The sequence below is a fragment of the Ammospiza caudacuta genome, chromosome 8, assembly GCF_027887145.1.
Source record: "Ammospiza caudacuta isolate bAmmCau1 chromosome 8, bAmmCau1.pri, whole genome shotgun sequence".
Taxonomy (NCBI): domain Eukaryota; kingdom Metazoa; phylum Chordata; class Aves; order Passeriformes; family Passerellidae; genus Ammospiza; species Ammospiza caudacuta.
Window position 1 is genome coordinate 19,909,194 of NC_080600.1, and position 20,875 is coordinate 19,930,068.

A 20,875-nucleotide genomic window follows, 5' to 3' on the forward strand; every position below is an offset into this window, starting at 1 on the left:
ACCTCTGGCAGGAGCACAGCAGGAAGGACAGTGCTCCTGATACCCTCTGTAAACACTCCTCTTCTGCATTATATTCCAAAATACTTGCCCAGAATGTCTGCTACTGCACATATCTCATATCAGTTAGTCCATTCAAACAGATGCTCTCATGGTAAAATTACCTGCCCTACTTCTAATTACATTGAGATTTATAATGTTTATTCCACAGATGGGCCAAAACCCAGGGTTTTATCTTGAAATGAAAACTACACTTTCTCTCACTTTTAAGTAAGTTTTATATTGATTGTACCATTACAGCATGCAAGTTAATTGTTTTCTCAGCATACTTAACAAAATATCAAAATAGAACTTAGAAAAGAGGGAAGAATGTTGGGTATTATAGCCCAGTTTAATATAAATTTGTTTCCCAAAAGGAATGAACAAAGCTTACAGAGGAAATTAAACATGACATACATTCATTTTGATTGGTAGTGTATTGCTAAATGTGTATACATCCAAAATGGTTAGATTAACTGCACATAAAGTGCTTATTCAGTTACTAAAGGAATAGGGAATAGCATATTAAGGAAACACTCAAAAAAACCCCAGTAAAAATACATGAAAATAACGGGGAATATTCCCCATTGAGTACTGTTACACCAATCCTACCGGTAGAGCTGCCAGTTATTATGATGTCATCATAAATTATGTCAATATGCTCAGGCAATTATTTTGAGGATAACCCCACTACTTAATGTCACCTAGTAGACTTTTTTGTTTTTAAACAGAGATGACTAAACAAAAATTACTTAATGGTTAGTTATACTCCAAAAGGATAATTCTGGACAGTATCCATGGCTGAACATTACTAGCAGCAGCCTGTAGAATCACTGCTGTATGAGAGCTCATCCCACCAGGCAATGGTTCAGAAGGGAACTTACTTCATTCATAGCAGGAAATCGAAGTGGGGCAGAGACCTTCTGCTGTCCATTGACATAGATATACACGAGGCTCTGACCAAAGGGCCTCTTTCCAGGCACGTGGACAATAGTTATGTTGTGCTGGTTAAGCAATAAAAAATAATTAAGTCATTATTAAGAGCAGTGAAATTACTATATGAAGCTATTTAACTTTATGTCTACTAAGCTGGTGAGGAAAGCACGTAAGAAAGTAAATCCAAAGCACCAAAAATAATATAACAAGAACATCTGCTGATTCTCTTTCAAAGGAGTGAATGTAATGTTTACATATAAACAGGTTTTGGAAGAGAAAGGTACAGCTCTTTCATGGTAATGCACATCAGTTCTTAAGTATAGGAATAGAAAAGGGTAATGCAGAGACAGCACCACAGCCATTTATGCCTGTTTTAATTTAATATCAAAACCTCTAATGCTGCAAAAAACTTAATCAACAAAAACGCCTAACATACATGCATAAGTTAGCTCAATCAACAACTAATCTATTTGAAAATTGCTTGTATTATTTGAGATTAAAACTGCTCTTATGCAATGAATTACTGCAATATTATAAAACAGACTATTTGTTAAATGATCAAAAAACCATAATTTTGACTTCTGAGCTAACAATACTGTCCTAAACAAAATGTTTGTCAGTATCAAATCTTACCCAGAGAGAGTCAAAAAAACAATGGTCAGGCAGCATCACTGTTGCATATTCCCTCTTTGTGCACACTGCAACCACCAATACCCCTGAGCACGTAATAAAGGCTTCAAACCCCATACCACTTCCTGTAAAAAAGCTACAAGATACACACAATCAAGGACTTGCTTCATCAAAACTACCTCCTAACAATACACTCATTAAGAAGACAATCCACTCAAGTTGTTTGGTGGTGGTGCAATATTTACTATGTGACTGTTACTTATCTTATTAAAAGAAAAAAAAAAGACCAAAAAGACATTTTGTTTGCTTCTATTAGTACCTAAGAAGTAAAATTACATCAAGAAGCATTCATGTTAATATGCACTATTTAAGCAGCATGAAGGTGCCTTCTCACTTGTGCACTTATACAAATGCAGAGTTCATTACATTTGCAACAAACTGTGTGAAAGCTTATCCTGGTGAACCTTCCCGCAATTTGGAGTTATGGATGTTGAAACTGCAGATGACAAGACATTACAACAGAGGAACTATACTAAAGTTCTGTAACAGAACTTGGCTGTGTTGACAGCTGAAAGCTCTCCCTTTCCCAGAGCAGCATTAAGTATTGCCTTTGATGAAGATAAGCAGAAGCAGCACGTGCCACGGTACCAAACGCCACAGGGCACAGATGGCCCAGCCCTGCAGGCTGTAGCATAACTGTACCTGTAGAGCTGCTTCCTCTTGCCGCTTTTGCCCATCGAGCCGGGCTCCACCCGGTCCTGGTCGAGGCAGAGCCAGGCGTTGAAGGAGAAGGCGGAGCCCGGCCACCTGTGGATGGCGGGCAGGGCGATGCCGGCCATGCTGTGGTGCAGGTTGAAGTACTGCAGGGCGCTGGCCAGGCCCTGCTTGCGCGCCATGGCCAGCAGCGCGCGCATCACCGGCACCACGTAGGGGTGTGCGCCCCGCGGCTCCTCCGGCCGCAGCAGCCGCACCAGCTGCAGCAGCTCTTCTGAGCCCATGGACTGGCTCCCCAAGGAGCCCAGCAGGGCAATCAGGTTCTCTGCACAGGTGCAGTGCAGCACCGAGTGGGAATTGAGGGTCTCGATGATGCGGATGACCATGTTTGCGTTGACGCACGTGGCACGGCTCTGCCTGTCAATGCAGCAGATTCGCCTCAACCAATTGGAGATGAAAATCTGCAGCTCGTGGGATTCTAGCTCTGGAAGCCACTGGATGAGCAGCAATAAGGGCTGGACATTACTAATGCCTAGTATCCCAACAGCCATGTGGTCACCTTCAACAGCCTGAAAAACAGCAGGGAACTCAGACATGAAACGCAATAAGACGGGGCCAGAAGTACTGTTGAAAGATGAAAGACTTCTGCTTCAAAGCAAGCACAGCTCACCATATTCATGAGTTCCTCCAGCAATTCCCGTGACGGCTGACCCAGTGATTTCAGTACCTCATATATGTGTGCATACCCAATCCTCTCCTTGAAGACCTCCTGAGGATAAAAATTCCCATCTCACTAACAAGTAAAATGGACAAAAACTGCTTGTCTACTGCAGCAGGTAGACAAGCAACTCTTAATTTTTACTTAGTTTAATGCAATATTGGACACATAATAATTAGAATGCAATAATTACAAGTTAGAAATCTATTTTTGATAACCTGTTCAATCTACTGTCTCTAGAATGCTGCAGATGAGAAGCATTTCACTGTAGCACACAGATAAATAACAGCTCAAAGTTGTATTTTATTAATTACCTATAAAGAATATAACTACTTTGGTATAACCCAAATGTTAATAATATCACAATGAATAAAGAGCTTAGTTTTTCATCTTTTTAGTGCAAACTATAGCTTGAAATGTTTGCACTGAAACACAGAAATATTCAAATATTAATCTTTCAGTAAAAAACTTTCCTAGAGCAGATTAAAAACCACCTATCCTAAAAACTTTAAAAAATTAGAGAAGTGTTCCACAGAAGTTTTCCTGAAAACTAACGATTTTACAAGAAAAAAAATCAACCAGCAAAGCTCAAATGGTAGTATCCATTTATGGTTCAATTATTAAACAGCTAATTCATCATATGGAATGGATACTCTTCTTCTGGCTCTAGTTTGTGTTGAAAGGACTTTTTTAAAAGAATAAATCTTTTAGCAGAAGTGAGGTGATTACTTAGGTAAACATGAAAAGAAAAAATACACATATTGCAGTAGAAGTACAATTGAAAACTCTGACTCTCTGTGAATTCCAGGTAGGCCCCATCTCCAATACACAACTCTTCCCAGGCTTTCCAGAGTCAGTGGAGAAATAAACACCTTCAGTAAAGCTCTGGAGGAGCATAATAGATCCTATTGTCTCTCCCTTAGGCTGTACTGCAAAAGTAGCAAAAAAATAAATGATTCCCACTCCTCCTTCATCCTCCACTGGACAGTCACATCCCTTTACCTGTGCCAAGTCCAGGGAATCATTCAGCCAAGGGTAGAATTTAATTAACTCAGCAACCCAGGAATAAATATACTGTTTTCCCATGGGCTCTGCTTCCAGGCAGAATCACAAACTAACCACAACCTATCCATTTACCAAATCACAAGAATAACTACCAGGGAAGGGCACAGGGCAATAGCATGACCACCATCTGGACAACAATACTGTCTTGGCTTGCTTTAAAGCCTTATAAAACTACAACACAAACAGCTGCCTGAAAATTCCTCTAAATACCCACTAAGTCTACCCCATATATCCATGAGACAAGTAACAATGTCCTTTCTTTACAAAGGTTCCAACTGCCAGCATACTCAGATCTTCCAGTTTTGGTAGAAAGATGACTCAGTGTTCAGCCATTAGACACATATAAAGGGATAAGAAATGCTAATCAGCTATTCCTATCTGGCATGAATGTGTGAGCACAATCTGCTCATCTCCATTAGCAAGATCCATCAAGGTACAACTGGAAAAAGACGAAGAAGCTGCAAACAGCCCTGTGCATAGACTCTGTTACCTTTGCAGCTGGAGACTTGTGCATTACTGCTGTAAGGGCTTGAATGGTTGACACTGCCAAGGAGTCCAGGTGTCCCTGAAACACCTGAAAGGAGCAGGTACAGAAGTCATGTAACACATGCAAAGACAGTTCAGCTCCAACATCTGCGCTGTGCCCTCCTGCCAGGAGGGAAACCAAGATTTTGCTAACATGCTTCAAAAATCATCTCCCCACCAGCCAAAATTTCAAACCCCACAGCCTACAAGGAGTTACATCACAGTAGACAACTAACCACAGACTTCAAGAGGAGAGAAGCATTCGCAACACAAACCGCACCTCAAATATTCTGATGGACAAACAAGTTTTCCTCATGCGTCTAATGGACAACCTCAAGAGGGAGGGAGGAAAACAATTAGATTTTTCTTGCAGTGTGTGTGCTGCTGGAAAATCAGCATCTGCAGTTCATATCAAGTGACTTATTCTCCATCCAAGGCCCTGCAAACCAATGCAGCACAGACACATCCCCAAAATCTAAGAGAAGTCACACCAGCACAGTTAGGTGGCTGCCTCACCCATAGCTTCACTGCATTGATTCAACACCTCTCTCTCCAATTTAAGTAACCTTTTGAGTTTTTTTCCTGTAATTCTTGTTTATATTGATATTTCTATGATGGTTTTAAGAACAAAAATGTTGGAGCACTCTTTTGCATCCATCAATAAACCTAATTAGCAACACTGTACAAACAAATTTACTGTTACATCATCTCTGAAATATATGTGCACCTCAGACATATTTTGAAAGTGAAATGTCAAGAATTAAGTGAAATGCCAAGATTATTAGATGTGACAAAACATTTACATATGGTTAAAGCGTTGTGCTGTGTCCAAAAAAGCCAAAGCTATTAGTTAAAAATCACAATTTGTAAATAACCATTCCTTGTATTCAGCTTTTTTTTACATTTTTAATCAGAACAAATAATTCTACTATAAAATTCATATAAAAGTTGGCATTTGTAACTTCCCACAGTATTTGGGAAAAGTGAAGCAACAGGCTATTCCTACCTCCCTGATTCAGCCTGTCCATTGTTTTGTGAACATCTGTTCTTGATGACAAGCTAAGAACCAGGACACCAAACACAACCATTGAGATTTCACAAACAAGGCCCCAGAATCCAAAACACCACAGTGCTGAGACAAAGAGCAAAAAAGAGGAAAAGGAGGGGAAAAAGAATCACCATCAGGTTGAGAAAATTAATTTGGATCTCATTCATGTGCTTCACCTTTTCCTTAAAAGAAGCATAACTGATGTTCATTCTATTGCCAGTATCTGCAGTTTGAAGCAGATGAATAAAACATAGGCTGAATTCAATCTGTTATTCAGAAAAATTATTTTCCAGTGACAGGAAATGCTGATCTCTGCAGCATCAAAAGTTCATCTTGCTGCAGAAGGCTTAAGGAGGATGGTTAAGGTGAAGCACAGGAGTCAATTTTCCTATGATTGTGTCTTGACTTCAACTGAAGCAAAATACAGTTTAGGTAGGTACCTGGTCCTCATTCATTTCTGTCAGTAATTTGTTCGTAAGGTCTTTCTCACTCTTGTCTGCCACTTTATTGTTAGCATTTAAAAACAGCTGTTAGAAACAGAGACAAGAATAATGGAAATAATTGCATTAAACAGTTACCTGCAGCCAAATCTGTGGAGGCTGCCTTATATTTGTATTTCACATACAAAAACAAAAATGGGGAAAAAATACTGATGATTACATTGTATTTTTGCAAAAGAGTAATTACTTAAAAAAAAAAGGAAAGAAAATATGTAATCACTGAGACAAAGAGAGATTTATCTGGAATTTGTACTCATCTCTGGCTTAGCAACTGTGATTTCATTCACAATAAGCAACATGACAGAGTTCTAAGAAATTTACTTGTAAGAAATACAGACAAGAGTGGGGCATTAACAAGGAAATGAATACAAACGTTTCATCATTTTCCACTTATGTTTCAGCCTAGGTGAAAGCTGAAGATACCTAGACAGACTATGTTCATCTTCAAACAGCACAGCAGCAGAATTTCTGGGGCACACAATCTTTGGGACAGGAAGAAGGGCAAAATATCTCTGCCATCATCCTAAGAAGCAGACAGGTTGCAAGTAGCTTCAAATCAAACATAGACCTATACTGCATCTTCAGCTAGGGAACTGCTCTGTGTTCAGTAGCTAAATTCCTAGTCAGTACCTGAATTTGACAGCTTCAAACTCACCCAAATTCATAATCAATTGCAGACAATTTGTGTGCCAAATTTAGCTGTAATACAATCAGGACTAAGATTTACCTCCTTCTGTTTTAAGATTCTATTGAGGTATTAAAAAACCCCAAAAAACTCTGATCAAAATGTTTTAAAAGTTGCTTTAAAAAATATAAACCCTTTCCTTCAGTGGGTAAAACCTAAGCATTTCTTTTCCCACACACAGACACACACACACATTTTGCTCCATTTATCTGCTAGCTCAGTCTCCCTGAAGAGGAACAACCTGAGAAATCAACTTCCATAAATTTGGCTAAAACAAAGGACAACACTGAAGATATTACTTTGACTTACATAGGTGTGAAAGCACATTGTTAGAAACACTTTGAAAGGTACATCACAGTCAAGAGCACTCAACAATGCAGAGTAACTATAATATGTCTCAGAGGACTATAACATTAGCAAGAATAAGAACATTAAACAAATGCAAACGGAGACAATGAAAAAATAAAGATTTAATCAAACTTTTGGTATGAGTTGCTTCATTTCTCATAAGGCATGTGAAAAGGAAAAATAGATTTCTTTTTACAATGTCTACAAGGTCTTAATTTTTCCATTTAAAAGCTGTTAAAAAACCACATTTTTTTCTTTTCATCAGACATACTGTTAGAGGTCATTTTGCTTTGCTCAAAGTCTGACCTCTGAGATAGTTAAACAGATGAGAAAAGATTCAGCACTGACAAACTAGATTGTTAAATGACTCTCAGTACTGAATAAGCACCTCCTGAAACCTCTAAATTACAGTCCCTCTTTATGGATATCACTGGCAAAAAGTGACATCCAGATCATCAAAACTTAACCAAGCAGTTTTGAAAAGCTTTTGTGCAGATCTCTAACCCTAAAGCATAGCTAAGGAAAGACAGTTGCCTATGAGCCTTAAAACCAGCAAACAAAGAAAAAAAAAGGATTTACATCTCAGAAGATTGTAGTACTGCAAATTATTAGGAAGTATGAGTAGAAATACAGCTTTAAACACCCCAAGTTCTTTGGGATATCTAGAGCAGAATATAAGAGAAACAAAACAAAATAACAAAATCCCACAATAAAAAGCCAAATAAAAAGGCAGGTGGGATTGATTTTTTTAATCAGACATACTGTTAAGAGATTACTGTGCTTAGCTCAAAGTCTGACATCTGAGAGATTGTAATAGGTAGGAAAAGATTCAGCAGTAATTCAAAGATTGTAACTCAAAGATTGTAATTCAAAGATTTTAGAGACTGAGCAGGGTCTGCAAAGGTATTTTGCTCAGGACTCAAAGTATTCATTGCTTTAACCACAAGGCAGATGAGACACCTCCACCTCATTAGTAATAATACAAGGCAGGGTTTGTTAAAAATATGCTGATAAGGGAACACTTACCTTGCAGTTCTGCAAGAGTCGAATGAGATGCTCAAAGCAGTTACTGTTAAGGAAAATTGCCTGCAGAACAGGCCTATCTGTGCAGTCTAACATGGCTGTGATGGTATCTATAAAATTAAAATAGAACTGGCATCAAAGACAAAACACATCCCAAATCCATCAAGCATTTTTTCCTGCCCATTTTACAATACACATCAGGAAAAAATTATACAGATTATATTATCTGCACTTTTGATCAAGAATGATATGCGTTTTAAGAACAAATAACTAGGCCTAAAGCTAAACATTTTGACACAGTAAAGACTACCACAGACTAATATTATGGAGAAATTTTACCAAATGAATATCTTTGATTGCTTTGGGGCTCTGTTTCAAGTAATTTCCAATAGTGAGTACATAAGCAGCATCACCTTTTCTTTACAGCACATGAATGTTTCTTTCCTCAACAAGTAATTACTCTGCATTCTACAGCAGACTTATAGTGTAAGCATTCTCCATGGCCACAGTACTATTCCTCAGTTGTCTTGGAAGTATGGGAAAAGAAACACCTTTATTCCCCATGCTGAACATCAAAATGGAAAAAACTCAAAGCCCTGAATTCTAACACAAAAACTTATACCCAACTCTTTCAGACTATTACTGATGGCCAATGTTTACAGTAATGCCATTTGAAAATCAAACTATCACAAAACAACACCACATAGCTATTTTATTACAGAACAATTTTATTCTGCAATTACTAAGGTTCTGATAAGCTTCACTTCTTGCCTAGCAATGTTTTTCTCTTTTAATGGAGACTCTCAGCCTATGAACCTTGACACTGGTTAAATGGCAGCAATCTGACATGGTTTCTTCTGGTTTTTTTGTTACTAAATTGTGGAAGAGGTTTTACAGCGACTTCTGTGAGCCAGAGAGAAGTCTGATAAGAGGATCCATGTTTACCCCTGAAAGAATTTTCTACCAAGGTCACTGACATAGAAATCAAGAAAGAGAGAAGAATAAATAAGAGAAACCTACAACTGCCTATTCCAATAAGCTCTCTGTTTGTCTTTCCTGACCTATGAGTAAAGTGTAAACTTATGAGCTTTGTAAGAATGTATAAATAGCATGCATGCTGTATTAAAACCAGGTTTGAAGCCTCCTGAAAGTGGAGCATTGCTTTGTTTTGTGATCCTCTCAACTACCACAGTAAATAATTAAAACAAGAAAATATCCAAGAAGATATGTTAGAAATTTTTCAATTGCTTAGCCAAGTCAATATTTTTTGCTTCAGAGTTATTGTCAGAAATATTGAAAGGAACTGTGTACTCACTCAGCATTTGGATCTGCAGTGCTATGAACCTGCTCTCCCACTGCCTGCATCGCCTTGGATTAGGTAAGGCTGAATGGTCTGAGTTAAGCAACTTGAAATAGTTCTCCAATATTGTACTTGTCTCCACCTGGCGCTGGTCAGAACTGCTGGTGAGGAGGATATGGACAACTTCTGTCAGGCACTTCAGAGTCAGCTCTGCCTTCCTGCTCACTTCCTCAGGGTTTCTGTCATCCCAGTTGTCACAGTCTGCTAAAACACGCATCAAGACTTCCATGGTGGCAGGCGATACTGCTTGAAGAGCATTCCTCTGAAACCCATAAAGGCAAAAAAAAATTAAGAAAAATAAATTTAGAAGAACTTAAACCTCTTCAAACCAGCTGTGTCTACTTGAGTTATCTGAACCATGCAATATGCATTACTCCATCTACTAATGCTGTGTAGTTAAATAACTAAGAAACATTCTATTTGGATTATGCTGATGGCTACAGATGAAATGCATCCCATCTTGTTCACTTAAATGTCTCTTTTTCAAAGGGAATGCTTATATAGAAAAGGAAATACAATTTAAATCTGTGTTACAACATTCTTATAAATGAGCCCTGATAAACTGCTAATTTGAGGCAAACCTTCACCTGAGTTTTCATTTTAGATTATGAGATTCATGACACTTTAGAACGTGTGGTAAGAACACACTCATCAGCAAATGTTTGCCTGGGCCCTGAATGCATTTTCCTCACCTTTCTTCCTGGGGGCCTGACTGCCTAGGCTCAGGGACAGGAGCCTGAGCTTGTGGTGAGCTTTGAGAAGCCCTGTCAGGGATTCTTTTTCCCCTGTAGGGAGCTGAATTCAAGTTTTGGCTCTCAACCCTTTATGGTTTGATCTACACTGCAGCCACGGCCATGCCTGTGTCGTGTCTTGAACCTGACCCACTGACTTGACTGCAGCTTGACCTCGGCCCTGCCTCATGGCTGTGGATGGGGCTGGCAGCCACTGGCCTCTTGACTGACCCTAGTTACCACCAGCAGAGCAAACCCTTACTCTGATCTGCTGACCAGACCTCCTGGCTTCACTTTAGGCTTCATCACCACAGCCTTGTCTAGTGGGCTGGGCTGGGCTGGTCCATCCTGGCTCCAGCCAGCACAGCTGCTCCCATCACTGGGTGCAGTGAGATTGCACCCTTTGCTGGTCAGGAAGCTGCTCCTGGCCATCCTGCTCAGACTCCACTTGCCTTCCATGATGGAGCAGAGCCTGGCTTTGCAGCTCCCTGGAAACCTTTAAAAACCCTCTCTTGGAGATCACCAGAAGTAGCAGCTGCTTGTGACCAGACTATGTAGGACTTTACAGGAGCCAGGTGAGAAAGTGGATGTTGGCTTTGCTGCTGATGAATACCCTCATTTCCTCATGTTCTTTCAAACACTTTAAACAGCTTCCAAGCTGTAATGCCTTCCAAGCTGTAATGCTCCATGCATCCTACTGAAAACAGCTTACTTTCAGCACGGGGAAGTAAGATAGATCAATTTCATGCATATGAACACAAAACTTCCATCTGTGCAGGTGGAAATTCCTAATTTAGTTATGCACATTTTTTCTTAAAGATTACAGTAAATTCATATGAACATGTAGTTGTTCTAAACAGCAAACTTCTATGGTTACTTGAAATTGGGACCCAGCTTTTAGCATTTAGGTATTATTGCCCAGAATGATCCCAAAGTTGCTAAGACAAAAATAATTAATCATGGATAATAAATTCTTCTCATTGACAAGTTATGGAGTATTTAAAAATCTTAAAAAAAGAACAAGCATTTGGAGGTTTCAGCAGCTGAAAAGTTCAAAGTATCCTTACCTGACCACCAGCCACAATAGCTCCAAAGAGATGCAGCAGGCAACATTTTAGGCTTTCCTTGAGATGTTCACTTTCTTGAAAGCATTCTGATTAAATAAAAAGGAGATTTTTCTCAAAAAAACCCCACCAACAAATAATAAAAAATCCCTCCTCTATTCCCTGTTATCATACAAATTAAAAAAAAAAATCAACAGTATTATCTCCACTTTGTTTTATATAACTCAGACACAAACACACCAATTCCAGCATAATCAAAGCAACACAACATTACCACATTTATCAGGAATTCACAGGGCCATACCTTCAGTTTGCATAAACTTCCCATGCCAGCTGACAGAACTATAGACACACAACTTTTGCTCTCAATTTGTAATGTAAAAATGAGACCATTTTGTCCATATTAATGAGAAAGAGAAGGACATTCTAACAAACAACCAGTTATCAAGCATGATAAAGTTCAGAGAAATTTTGGCATGAAAAGTCTGATGCCATATGCAGTGCAGGTAGCTCAAAAAAACAGTCTCTGAGCTTCCTGACTTTAAGGCAGATTGTCAGAGAATCCTGTGCAGATCTGTAACCTTTCTAGCAGCAATTTCTTTAATGACAACTATCTTGCATCTCTTCTCTTGCCATATCTGATGGAAATTAGTCCCAGACAGCCTCAGTGTCTCTTCTTAGCAATAAATATAACCTGGATATTGTTGTTATAGCAATAACTCCAGACATAACACCGCAGCAAGAAACTACAAAGGATTATTTATGGAAATGCTGCGTATTGGAAAGTAAGATTATATATAATATAGTATATTACATATATTGAGCCTGTTTTAAAAGAAGATTGCAAAGCCATTTTTCCAATCTGTTCTCCAAACAGAACCAAGCTTACTTAGATGATCCCACTGTTAGTGAGCTAGTAGCACCACTCCTTGACTTATAGCCTCTGGATCTTTACAGAAATACAGACAAATTGAAAAGAGCAGTACCTAGCAAATTGTGAATAAATCATTAGGCTGGGTAGACTAAAACCACTCCCCCTCAAATTAGTCCTGGCATGGCAGGATGCTTAAGGCACATGCTCAGAAATTTCTTACTCTGTCCTTACTGCCAGGTGGCCAACAAGCAGAGGAGTATCTGCTGGCTGATGAGCACACTTTTAGCTCAGTCACATGATATTGTATTTAAGAGACAGGAGGAACCCCAGGGCAATGCACTGAATGCAGAGCAGAGAACCTACAGATGATATTCCTCAGTAGCAGCCTTTAGAGTGGGTTTCCAGTGCTCTGGTATATAGATAAGGGCATTTTACTGGCAGCAACAATTTGGTCTTTTTGGCAACTATCCTATTTTTTGTACGCAGCAATGCAATCTCAAAGAAAAGGACCTGTGACTCAAACCTAGAAGAACCAAATTCATAAATGCTACCACTCCATGAATATAATCTCTCTCTTATTTTTTTTCAATTAAAACTAGTTAATGGATAGCTGCAAAAAGGGCTGATTTCACTCTTTCACTGCCCTTCCCTCCAGCTTGTTCCTGCTGCTTCAATTCTGTAGGCACCAGCACTTTGGTATGCTCAACTGGCAAACTACCTGGGCATCCCACATTCTTGAGATTTAAGTACAGAATACGGACATGTAAGTTCTTCTCTTCCACACAAAGAATCTGTAATCATAAGAACACACGAATTCCAAAGCAGCCATCATGATATTTAATGACTTAACCAGAGAAAATTGTTTCCTAAACTTGAGGCCAAGGAGCATTTCTAGTTGAATGGCAGAGTTTCATTTTTTCTAGTTGTTAAAGCATATTCAGGAGACAGAAGTGCATGAACACTCTCCTAAGATAATATTTCCATGAGTTATCAGTGCAGTTACTACAGGGATCGCATGTGCAATCACTGTGTACCACAATAAAAAGAAAGTTCACAGAACCAACCCTAATAAACCACATTAGGCACTGAAATAAAGAAAAAGGCTTTCAAAGACAAGCAGGGATGACAAAATAGTGATGCTCAAAGCAAAGAAGAAATACAAAAACCAAACAAAGTAACCCACTACATTTAGCCTCAGAAAGCAAGTAAATGACTTGAACATTATCAGGCATGCTTAGGAGAAAGTTACTTGGGCTCACTAAGTTCATTCCTCCACAGAAAACTATATTTTAACAGGATGTTAAGTAATACTTACGGTAAAAAAAAGGGACAAACTCAACAGTGAGGGAAGCTGGTTTATACTTCTGTCTGCTCCTTTCAACTGTACTAAGGAAACGTCTGCAATTACATTAAAAACATACACCAAGGAAATTAGACATGATACCTTTGTTTATTACTTACTTATTAATTTATTACTTATAATGTGAATTTATAATATGACATAGTAGAAAATGCTGCCATAAATCAGGAGTTATCTTTTACCTACAGGATGAAAAAGAATAGTGAAGTAGTATTTCATCCTGAAGACATGACTCACAGCTAATCTCATATTCAGTCTGCACTTTAAAATATTTAACATTTTACAAAATGGTTTAGTTAAAAAAATTAAAATTAAAAAAACCAGCAATCTCTTATTTAATCCATGCCTGCTGCAACTAAGCCACCAGCTAGAATGCCACATTTGTTGACCAAGCAATTTTAAATGGGCAAAAAACATTATTATGAGTTCATTAGGCTGGTGAGAACACACAATCAAATTAAAGGGCTGTAATTCTACTGCTACACTTATCAACTTATTTTCAAAGATATAAAAAGATATAAATTCACATCTACACTGTGAATTTCAGTAACTTCTTTTACCCTATTTCAAGCAGGTCTGCCCACCACATTTCTTTTGGCTTCTCTGTTCCCCTAATTTAGAAAAATGGTCAGTTTTTGGAAGGAGAACATAATGTAAGCACCTTTGTGGTGATCAGTTACAACCAATCACCTCTTGATATACCCTCAAATTTAATTTTGTTTTAACTTTAGTATTAACAGCAAAAATATTATAATTTTTGAAAATTATTTAAGTCACAACCAGTTTGAGAAAGCATAACACGTTTCTGTGACGTGACTCTACTGACTGATGGTTAAAGCTGTCATAAACCAGAGTATTTAGCATCCTGTGCTAGTCCACACATACCCTGCAATTCGCTGCCTCCAGTTCCGATACGGATCATACAGGCTTTCACAGAAAGCCAATGCATGTCTCACAAACTCTTCTATGGGGGTCTGATCCTCCACTTCTTTTTCTTTTGTTTTGCTTTTTAACTGAGGAGAAAAAGAAAGCTATGGTCAGAAAATTTCCAGAAGTTGAAACTTTATCTTGATCTCCCCCAGAACAGTTCCGAGCCTATGAATTGTTCCCCACTATTGCTGAAAGAGCAGATGACATAAAAAGCAGCAGGAGGTATCAGATGGCAGAAATACAGACAGGAATTATTAACCATGTACCTGTTGAATGTACAACGTAGTCATGGTGATAACATGGTTAATGTATGAACACATCCCAATCTCTTCCACATTAGCCAAATTCCTGCAAAGACAACATAAAAACCACAGATTGTACACAGTGTACCATTTGAAACTAGTTCAAACAATGTTTGTTTTAGCATTCTGTCTATATTCATACAAAAGGATACCAGCATTTCAAAAATAGTCTCCAAAGGACTGCACATACTTAAATGTTTATTTCTGTCACCATTACAGAGCTCACGAGTTTTCATCTAACAGGAAGAAAGATTCAAGTCACTCTGCTGCAGGCCAATTCCATCTGGAATTTGGGGTTTCAGAGGTTAAGCAAATTCCCAGGACACCCTAAATAGAAAGCTCAGAAATGGCATCTGAAAACAAAGACAATAACTTCCACTTTACTAGTGCATATGCTTTCTAAAACTTTAGGAAACATATAACCTAGAAACTTTAATTTTCTCACTTTAAATTCCCTGAGCAAAACAAACACCTAATAAATTACTTTAGAAAATAAAGCAACAACAACTAAGAATTTCTCAGTTTTGATGTTACAAAGATCAGGTACCAAAGTGATGACATAGGAGAACTTTTCAGTAAGTAAAGGTGACACTAGTTTGTAATACAGAAACACATTACCACCATCCACTCAGAATACTTCATGGTATTTAAACACTGCCAGCTCTTCAAATTGTTTCAGAGGTAAGGTGAGACAAAGTATTCAAAAATGCTGCTTCAAATACTCCTCAGTAAAGGAGATTCTCTATTATATTTTATCCCCTTCCTCTCTCTAACAGCATTTTGCAACAGCAAACTGAAGAAATAGTGAGGAATAGATTTGTGTCAATAGAATTACACTATCAGGCAGAAGTTTCAGAAGGAAATCAACTGCATGAGTAGTGTAATAATAAGTTTCACAGGCTGTTTATGGAATTATAAGCATGTTAAGAATGTGAAACAGTTCTTCCTGTACAATTCTCTCAAGTTATTTCATAGCTACCAGTTGTTAGGGTGCACCTTTTCTTTTCAAAAGTATTTCTTATACGAGGTACATCATATCTTGAATTCCCATAGATTTATCTTCTATAGCTACAAAGAATTTAGTGTTTAAACCCCTTCTATTTCTATTGCAAACATTATTGCTAAGATGACTGCATTGCTCCCCTCTCTCTCTTTTATTCTCCCTGCCATTATTCTGAAGACTGTGAGAAGTGTTATTTCTCTGTATCAGCTGGAAGGTATCAAATCACTTATTATGTGTCATTAAAATCTATATTTATAGGCTGCATCAAGATTTCTTAACCAAAACAACAACCTTGTTGAGGAACCAATTAGAGTAAATACCTGCAAAGGATGATAAAGAATTTCACAAGTAAAAGTGACAGAGTCTGCTGCTGCTCTTCCAGGCCATCTGACATTTTCTGGACACACTGTAGCAACTGGAGCCTGAGGACCTGAAGAATGTTATCAGGAAGCAGCGATATTCCTGGTGGAATGTCATCCACCCTAATGAAAAAAGCCAGACACAAAATTGTTAATCATACATGCCAAGCTGCCAATCGATTCCCATGCTCTCATGTGGTGTTCCAGTCAAGTTCTGTGGGAAAGGTCACCCAGCTGACACATCACAAACACTTCCTAATGAGCCACAAGGCAATGTCTCGTGGCAATACACCAGTCTGAGCTTTCTTTTCTCCAGAAATGAACTAGATTAAAAAAAAAAAAAAAGTGTTAAAATTCAACAAGTGGCTCCTAAATCCTCCTCCATTCAATGAGCTGCTTTAATTGCCACAAAGAAATTGCATGATCTTCATCAGGTAAAAAGGTGGTCTGGGAAATCCCCAGGGACAGTCACAGAGGAATGAAACATGAGAACAAAACATATTTGGAAGAACATTTTCTACTTTCTACTGAAGATTAAGAGCGTCCAAATAAATGAGATGCCAATTATTGCATAGTTATTGAAGCCCAGTTGGTATTCATCCACAGTGAACCTCATGTTGTTCTTACATAAATTTCAAAAAGCTATACAAAATTATCTCTTGCCTATTGTTTTCTGCAAACTAAAACATTTTTGGAAACACACCACTGAGAACCAAGACATGAAGAAAAGAATAGGATTATTTGTGGTTTAATTTTTTTTTTCTAGTGATCCAAAACCAAAGAAGAAAATTACCCAGGAACAACCATAAGGAAACCCATTTCAATAACAGTATAAAACACTACAGAACTGTAAGAACATTTTTTGGGGTGAGAATTGTTTATCCACTGTTGCACATGCTAAAGACAGTTAGCCTTTGGCAGCAGCTATTTAGCCTGGCACATCCTCTATGAACTCTACATAGGCAAAGGAAGACAGAGGCAAGAGCCTTAGAGCTTACAGAAGCCTCCAACATGGCCAAAGCCAGAGGAAAGCTACAACAAAAAAATTCAGCAAGCTCAAACCCTCACTAATATGCTGCTGTGTACATTGTATCTATGTGAGAAAAACCACAAAAAAGGAGTGTAGAAATGCAGTGACTGACCCTATACAACATGATCTCCATTATCTGACAAAAATGGGGAACAACCCATTGTTCAGCTTCTAATGTTGAAAAGGAAGCCTTTATAGGAGGGAAAATCAGAGGCCCAGTTTAGTAAAACACCTAGACAGGTGTAAATGACAGAAAGCTCCCATATCCTAGAAAACAAATGTTACCTACACTTATACAACTACCTACTTCATTCCCTTGCCCCTTCACACAGTTGTGCAATTTGCTTTTCAGATTGTCGAATTCAGAAATCTCAAGGGATTCAGAGCATTGTAACACAAATTTTAGAACTGAGGCTCTAAACTGATAGCACCACTAACCACAAAACTGAGAGCAACTGGGTTTTTTTATCCAATACAAATGCCAAGAAAGAAATTTTAATTTCTGCGATAGCAACTTCACCCCTCAAGATGCTGGCAGATCCACACTCTCCAGAACTACAAACATGGTTTCTCATAATCTGATAATTCAGATTCTGTATTTCAGATTCTGATAATTCCCTCTCAGTATTAGGAAAACTGTAATTTTTGACAGCTGAAATCATATTTCCAGAAGTTAATTCCCTAAAATGGCCAACAAGTTTTTTTCAGTAAGACCATGAAATGCTTTACAAGAGAGCAAACAACATACCCTTCATGCCTCACATCCCAAAGAATGTTTTCTTTGCAGTAGCTGCCTGTGTTGCACAATCCATGAGAATTTGAGAGAGATGTGTGAGACCAGCATGAGAAATCCTAACTGGCATTACACAAAATTAATACACTATAGAGTATATAAATAAATGTAAATATTTGTAACCAATCAAGCTTGTTTTCACTCCAGACCAAATGACTACTATACCACCAAAAAACCTTAGATTTAAACAAGGATTTAAATTTGTTGACATGTAGTACCAATTTTTCCCAACCAGAGTCATTGTTTAAAGCAAGTACTCTAAAAGGATGGAAAAAAATTAATATGTTACTTGACTGCTGGTACCATACCTCAAAAATATGAGAAAGAACTTGCCATATTTATTTATCATTTCCTCCATAATGTTAACATGGTCATGCAGCCATACAAACTCTGTCAGGGGTCTGGAAGGGAACTGAACCATCTCCACATCAGAGTCATCTATTCAGCTCAAACACACACTGGGAACTCTCCTCCCCCAGTAGTAAAAACTGCTGTGGCAAACCAGGCTTTACTTTGCAACAATCACCATGCAATCACACAAACCATGTAATCAGCATTCCTACCATGATTTCTGCATCATTTTTATGTGGGTTTGAAGTCAGCAAGTAATAAAATACGGTTTCTATGGTACTTTGCATGAGCTTCCTTTAAGCTCCTTTGCTCAAGATCATGCAAACCAAAGGCAGAAAAAAAGTATGACAAACACTCTGGAGGCCTTTGTTATTTTTAAAACTATTGAATCAAATGACAATTCCTCTCCAGTGAGGAGAAAAAATCCTCACACCAGCTGGTAGAGATATTATCTTTTTTATGGTAAATACATAAGGCATAGATACACGTTTTGAGGGAAATAACAGACAGGTGTGATGGCCTTTTGTGCTCAATGATCAAACCATTAGCATAGCTATATTCACCTTTTCAGCAAAATCAATTACAACATCATCAATGAGCCATTTCATACAGAGTAGAGGCACTAAGACAGGGGTAGAACTGAAGCTGTATAAGCCTCTAAGCTGCATAACTGTATAAGCTCTACTTATACAGTCAAATCATAGCGGGTACACTCACACACTATATTTAGAGGTTTCCTTATTCTGTACTGCTTAGCATCTTCCACATTTCCAAAGCAGACTTCAGGAAATTAGACATTCTAATTTATAGGAAAAAAACCTTATGAGTTAAATAAGCAAGTGACAGCACCAATTAAGAGTCCTCCTTTCAGGAAGGAAAAAACCCAAAGCCAAACCTGTAATAGAATCTTTACATTTCTTAACAGGTATTTTCTTGGATACTAAAAAGCCCCACATATGGTTTATATTGACAAAAAATGTCATGCCTGTAGTCCAAAAAGTTAGTTGTGTCCAGAAATCTGTACAAGCCTTCTCCCTAAACATTTTCTCATTATTTCCTGGCATTAGCCCTTCACTACACAAGATCTTGCAAGCATACAGCTGTAAAACACACCAAGATTTATAGATGGAAAAAAAGAAAAACTATTGGTGCAGTTTCTCATTTTAGCTAGCATCACACTTTTTAAAGACCAACAGACAGAATTAGCTGTCTAATAAGGAATCGAGTTAAACAAAAAAAAATAAAGTGAGTCCACAGGGTCCTGTGGCCCCTGGAGTCACTGCAAATCAGCATTTGGCAGTTCCACACTGACCTACTTTTTTTTTTCATGGGCCCAGGAATACTGTTTTTACAATGTAAAGGTCTGCAATACAAATTGACACAGCCCAAAAAGATGCCACTTTCATATGCCTGATTATATCACAAATGCATGTATGGGCAGAAACTGCAATTCTTCATTAATTCTATTATCTGACCACCATGGGTTTGCTTATTGCAGACATAAAAGCACAGGAAGGATCTGCCTTCATCCCTATGCTGTTTTGATGCTTTTGCTTTGCATCTGTTACACAAATGAGCCTAAATCCACATGGTTCTATTCCTCCAGACTAAGTCACTAATCCTGTCATTAAGCTCAGAAAAACACACATTATTTTTACACTCACTAAAGTCACCATTTATAACAATGAAGATGCTGCTACTGTTCTGCATAACTAAGCTTTATGTTGCTGAAAAAAAAACTCAACATGAAAACCATGAACACATACACTAAAAACCACTTAAACTCAGAGTACAAATAAATTTTAAAAACTTCAAATCAAAGTACCAACAGATTGTTATCTTCCAGTGTTCATATTTCAATACCAAATAGTATGTTAAAGATAACCTGTGTCAAAGGACAAACTTTCCTCCTTAACTAAACATAGTAAGATGCATTTTTGACACCAGAAAGAAACAAATTTTTAGAAAGAGCACAGAATTAACTTGAAGGTCTTGCTTACTGGTAATTCACTATATATTTTGCTCTCATATAGGCATTATGAGGAAAATTTTAATACAAAGAGCTGGGAAGTCCAGGTTTTGTCTGCTGAGATGCAGTTGCAGCATTCTTCCTTTCCTTGTAAGAGTTGAGGCTATCACTTGCACTTCAAACAGGATCTGATCCACAGCCCATTAAAGAATTTCCATTGATTTCAACAGGGCTTGGAATGCAGCCACATGCAAGGAGCACCATTCTGTGCTTTCAAACACCACTGGTGGTATCAGCTATAATACTGACACCAGCTCTCATGAAGTCTGAATCCTTTACATTTGGTTTTTCTTAAAATCCCTAGTTCATCCAAGCACCTCAGAAGCAAGAGAAAACATCCAATGCCTAAGTTTTTACTCCTCATTTTCAAAGTTAGACATGAAAACACAATCGTGACAACACAGCACACAAATTTAAAATACTAAATATGAAACTCTGAAATTAGGCTCCAATAGAATCAT

The 20,875-nt window shown here is 38.0% G+C and overlaps 1 protein-coding gene across 6 annotated transcripts in view; it reads right to left on the reverse strand.

Annotated features, from left to right (window-relative positions):
* The window catches only part of NBEAL1 (neurobeachin like 1), a 72,666-nt gene that overhangs the window by 35,942 nt on the left and 15,849 nt on the right, over positions 1 to 20,875 (reverse strand). For 5 of the 6 annotated variants that reach the window (XM_058809470.1, XM_058809469.1, XM_058809468.1 and 2 more), the window contains exons 3-14: positions 16,173 to 16,334; positions 14,814 to 14,895; positions 14,503 to 14,630; positions 13,573 to 13,655; positions 11,387 to 11,472; positions 9,544 to 9,850; positions 8,232 to 8,338; positions 4,590 to 4,673; positions 2,987 to 3,085; positions 2,305 to 2,885; positions 1,606 to 1,738; positions 921 to 1,040 (exon numbers count right to left, since the gene is read on the reverse strand). In XM_058809470.1, coding sequence (XP_058665453.1) covers positions 921 to 1,040; positions 1,606 to 1,738; positions 2,305 to 2,885; positions 2,987 to 3,085; positions 4,590 to 4,673; positions 8,232 to 8,338; positions 9,544 to 9,850; positions 11,387 to 11,472; positions 13,573 to 13,655; positions 14,503 to 14,630; positions 14,814 to 14,895; positions 16,173 to 16,334 — 1,972 coding nt within the window. Of the gene's footprint in view, positions 1 to 920; positions 1,041 to 1,605; positions 1,739 to 2,304; positions 2,886 to 2,986; positions 3,086 to 4,589; positions 4,674 to 6,112; positions 6,200 to 8,231; positions 8,339 to 9,543; positions 9,851 to 11,386; positions 11,473 to 13,572; positions 13,656 to 14,502; positions 14,631 to 14,813; positions 14,896 to 16,172; positions 16,335 to 20,875 lie in introns of all 6 variants that reach the window. The other variant, XM_058809472.1, reaches the window with a different exon arrangement.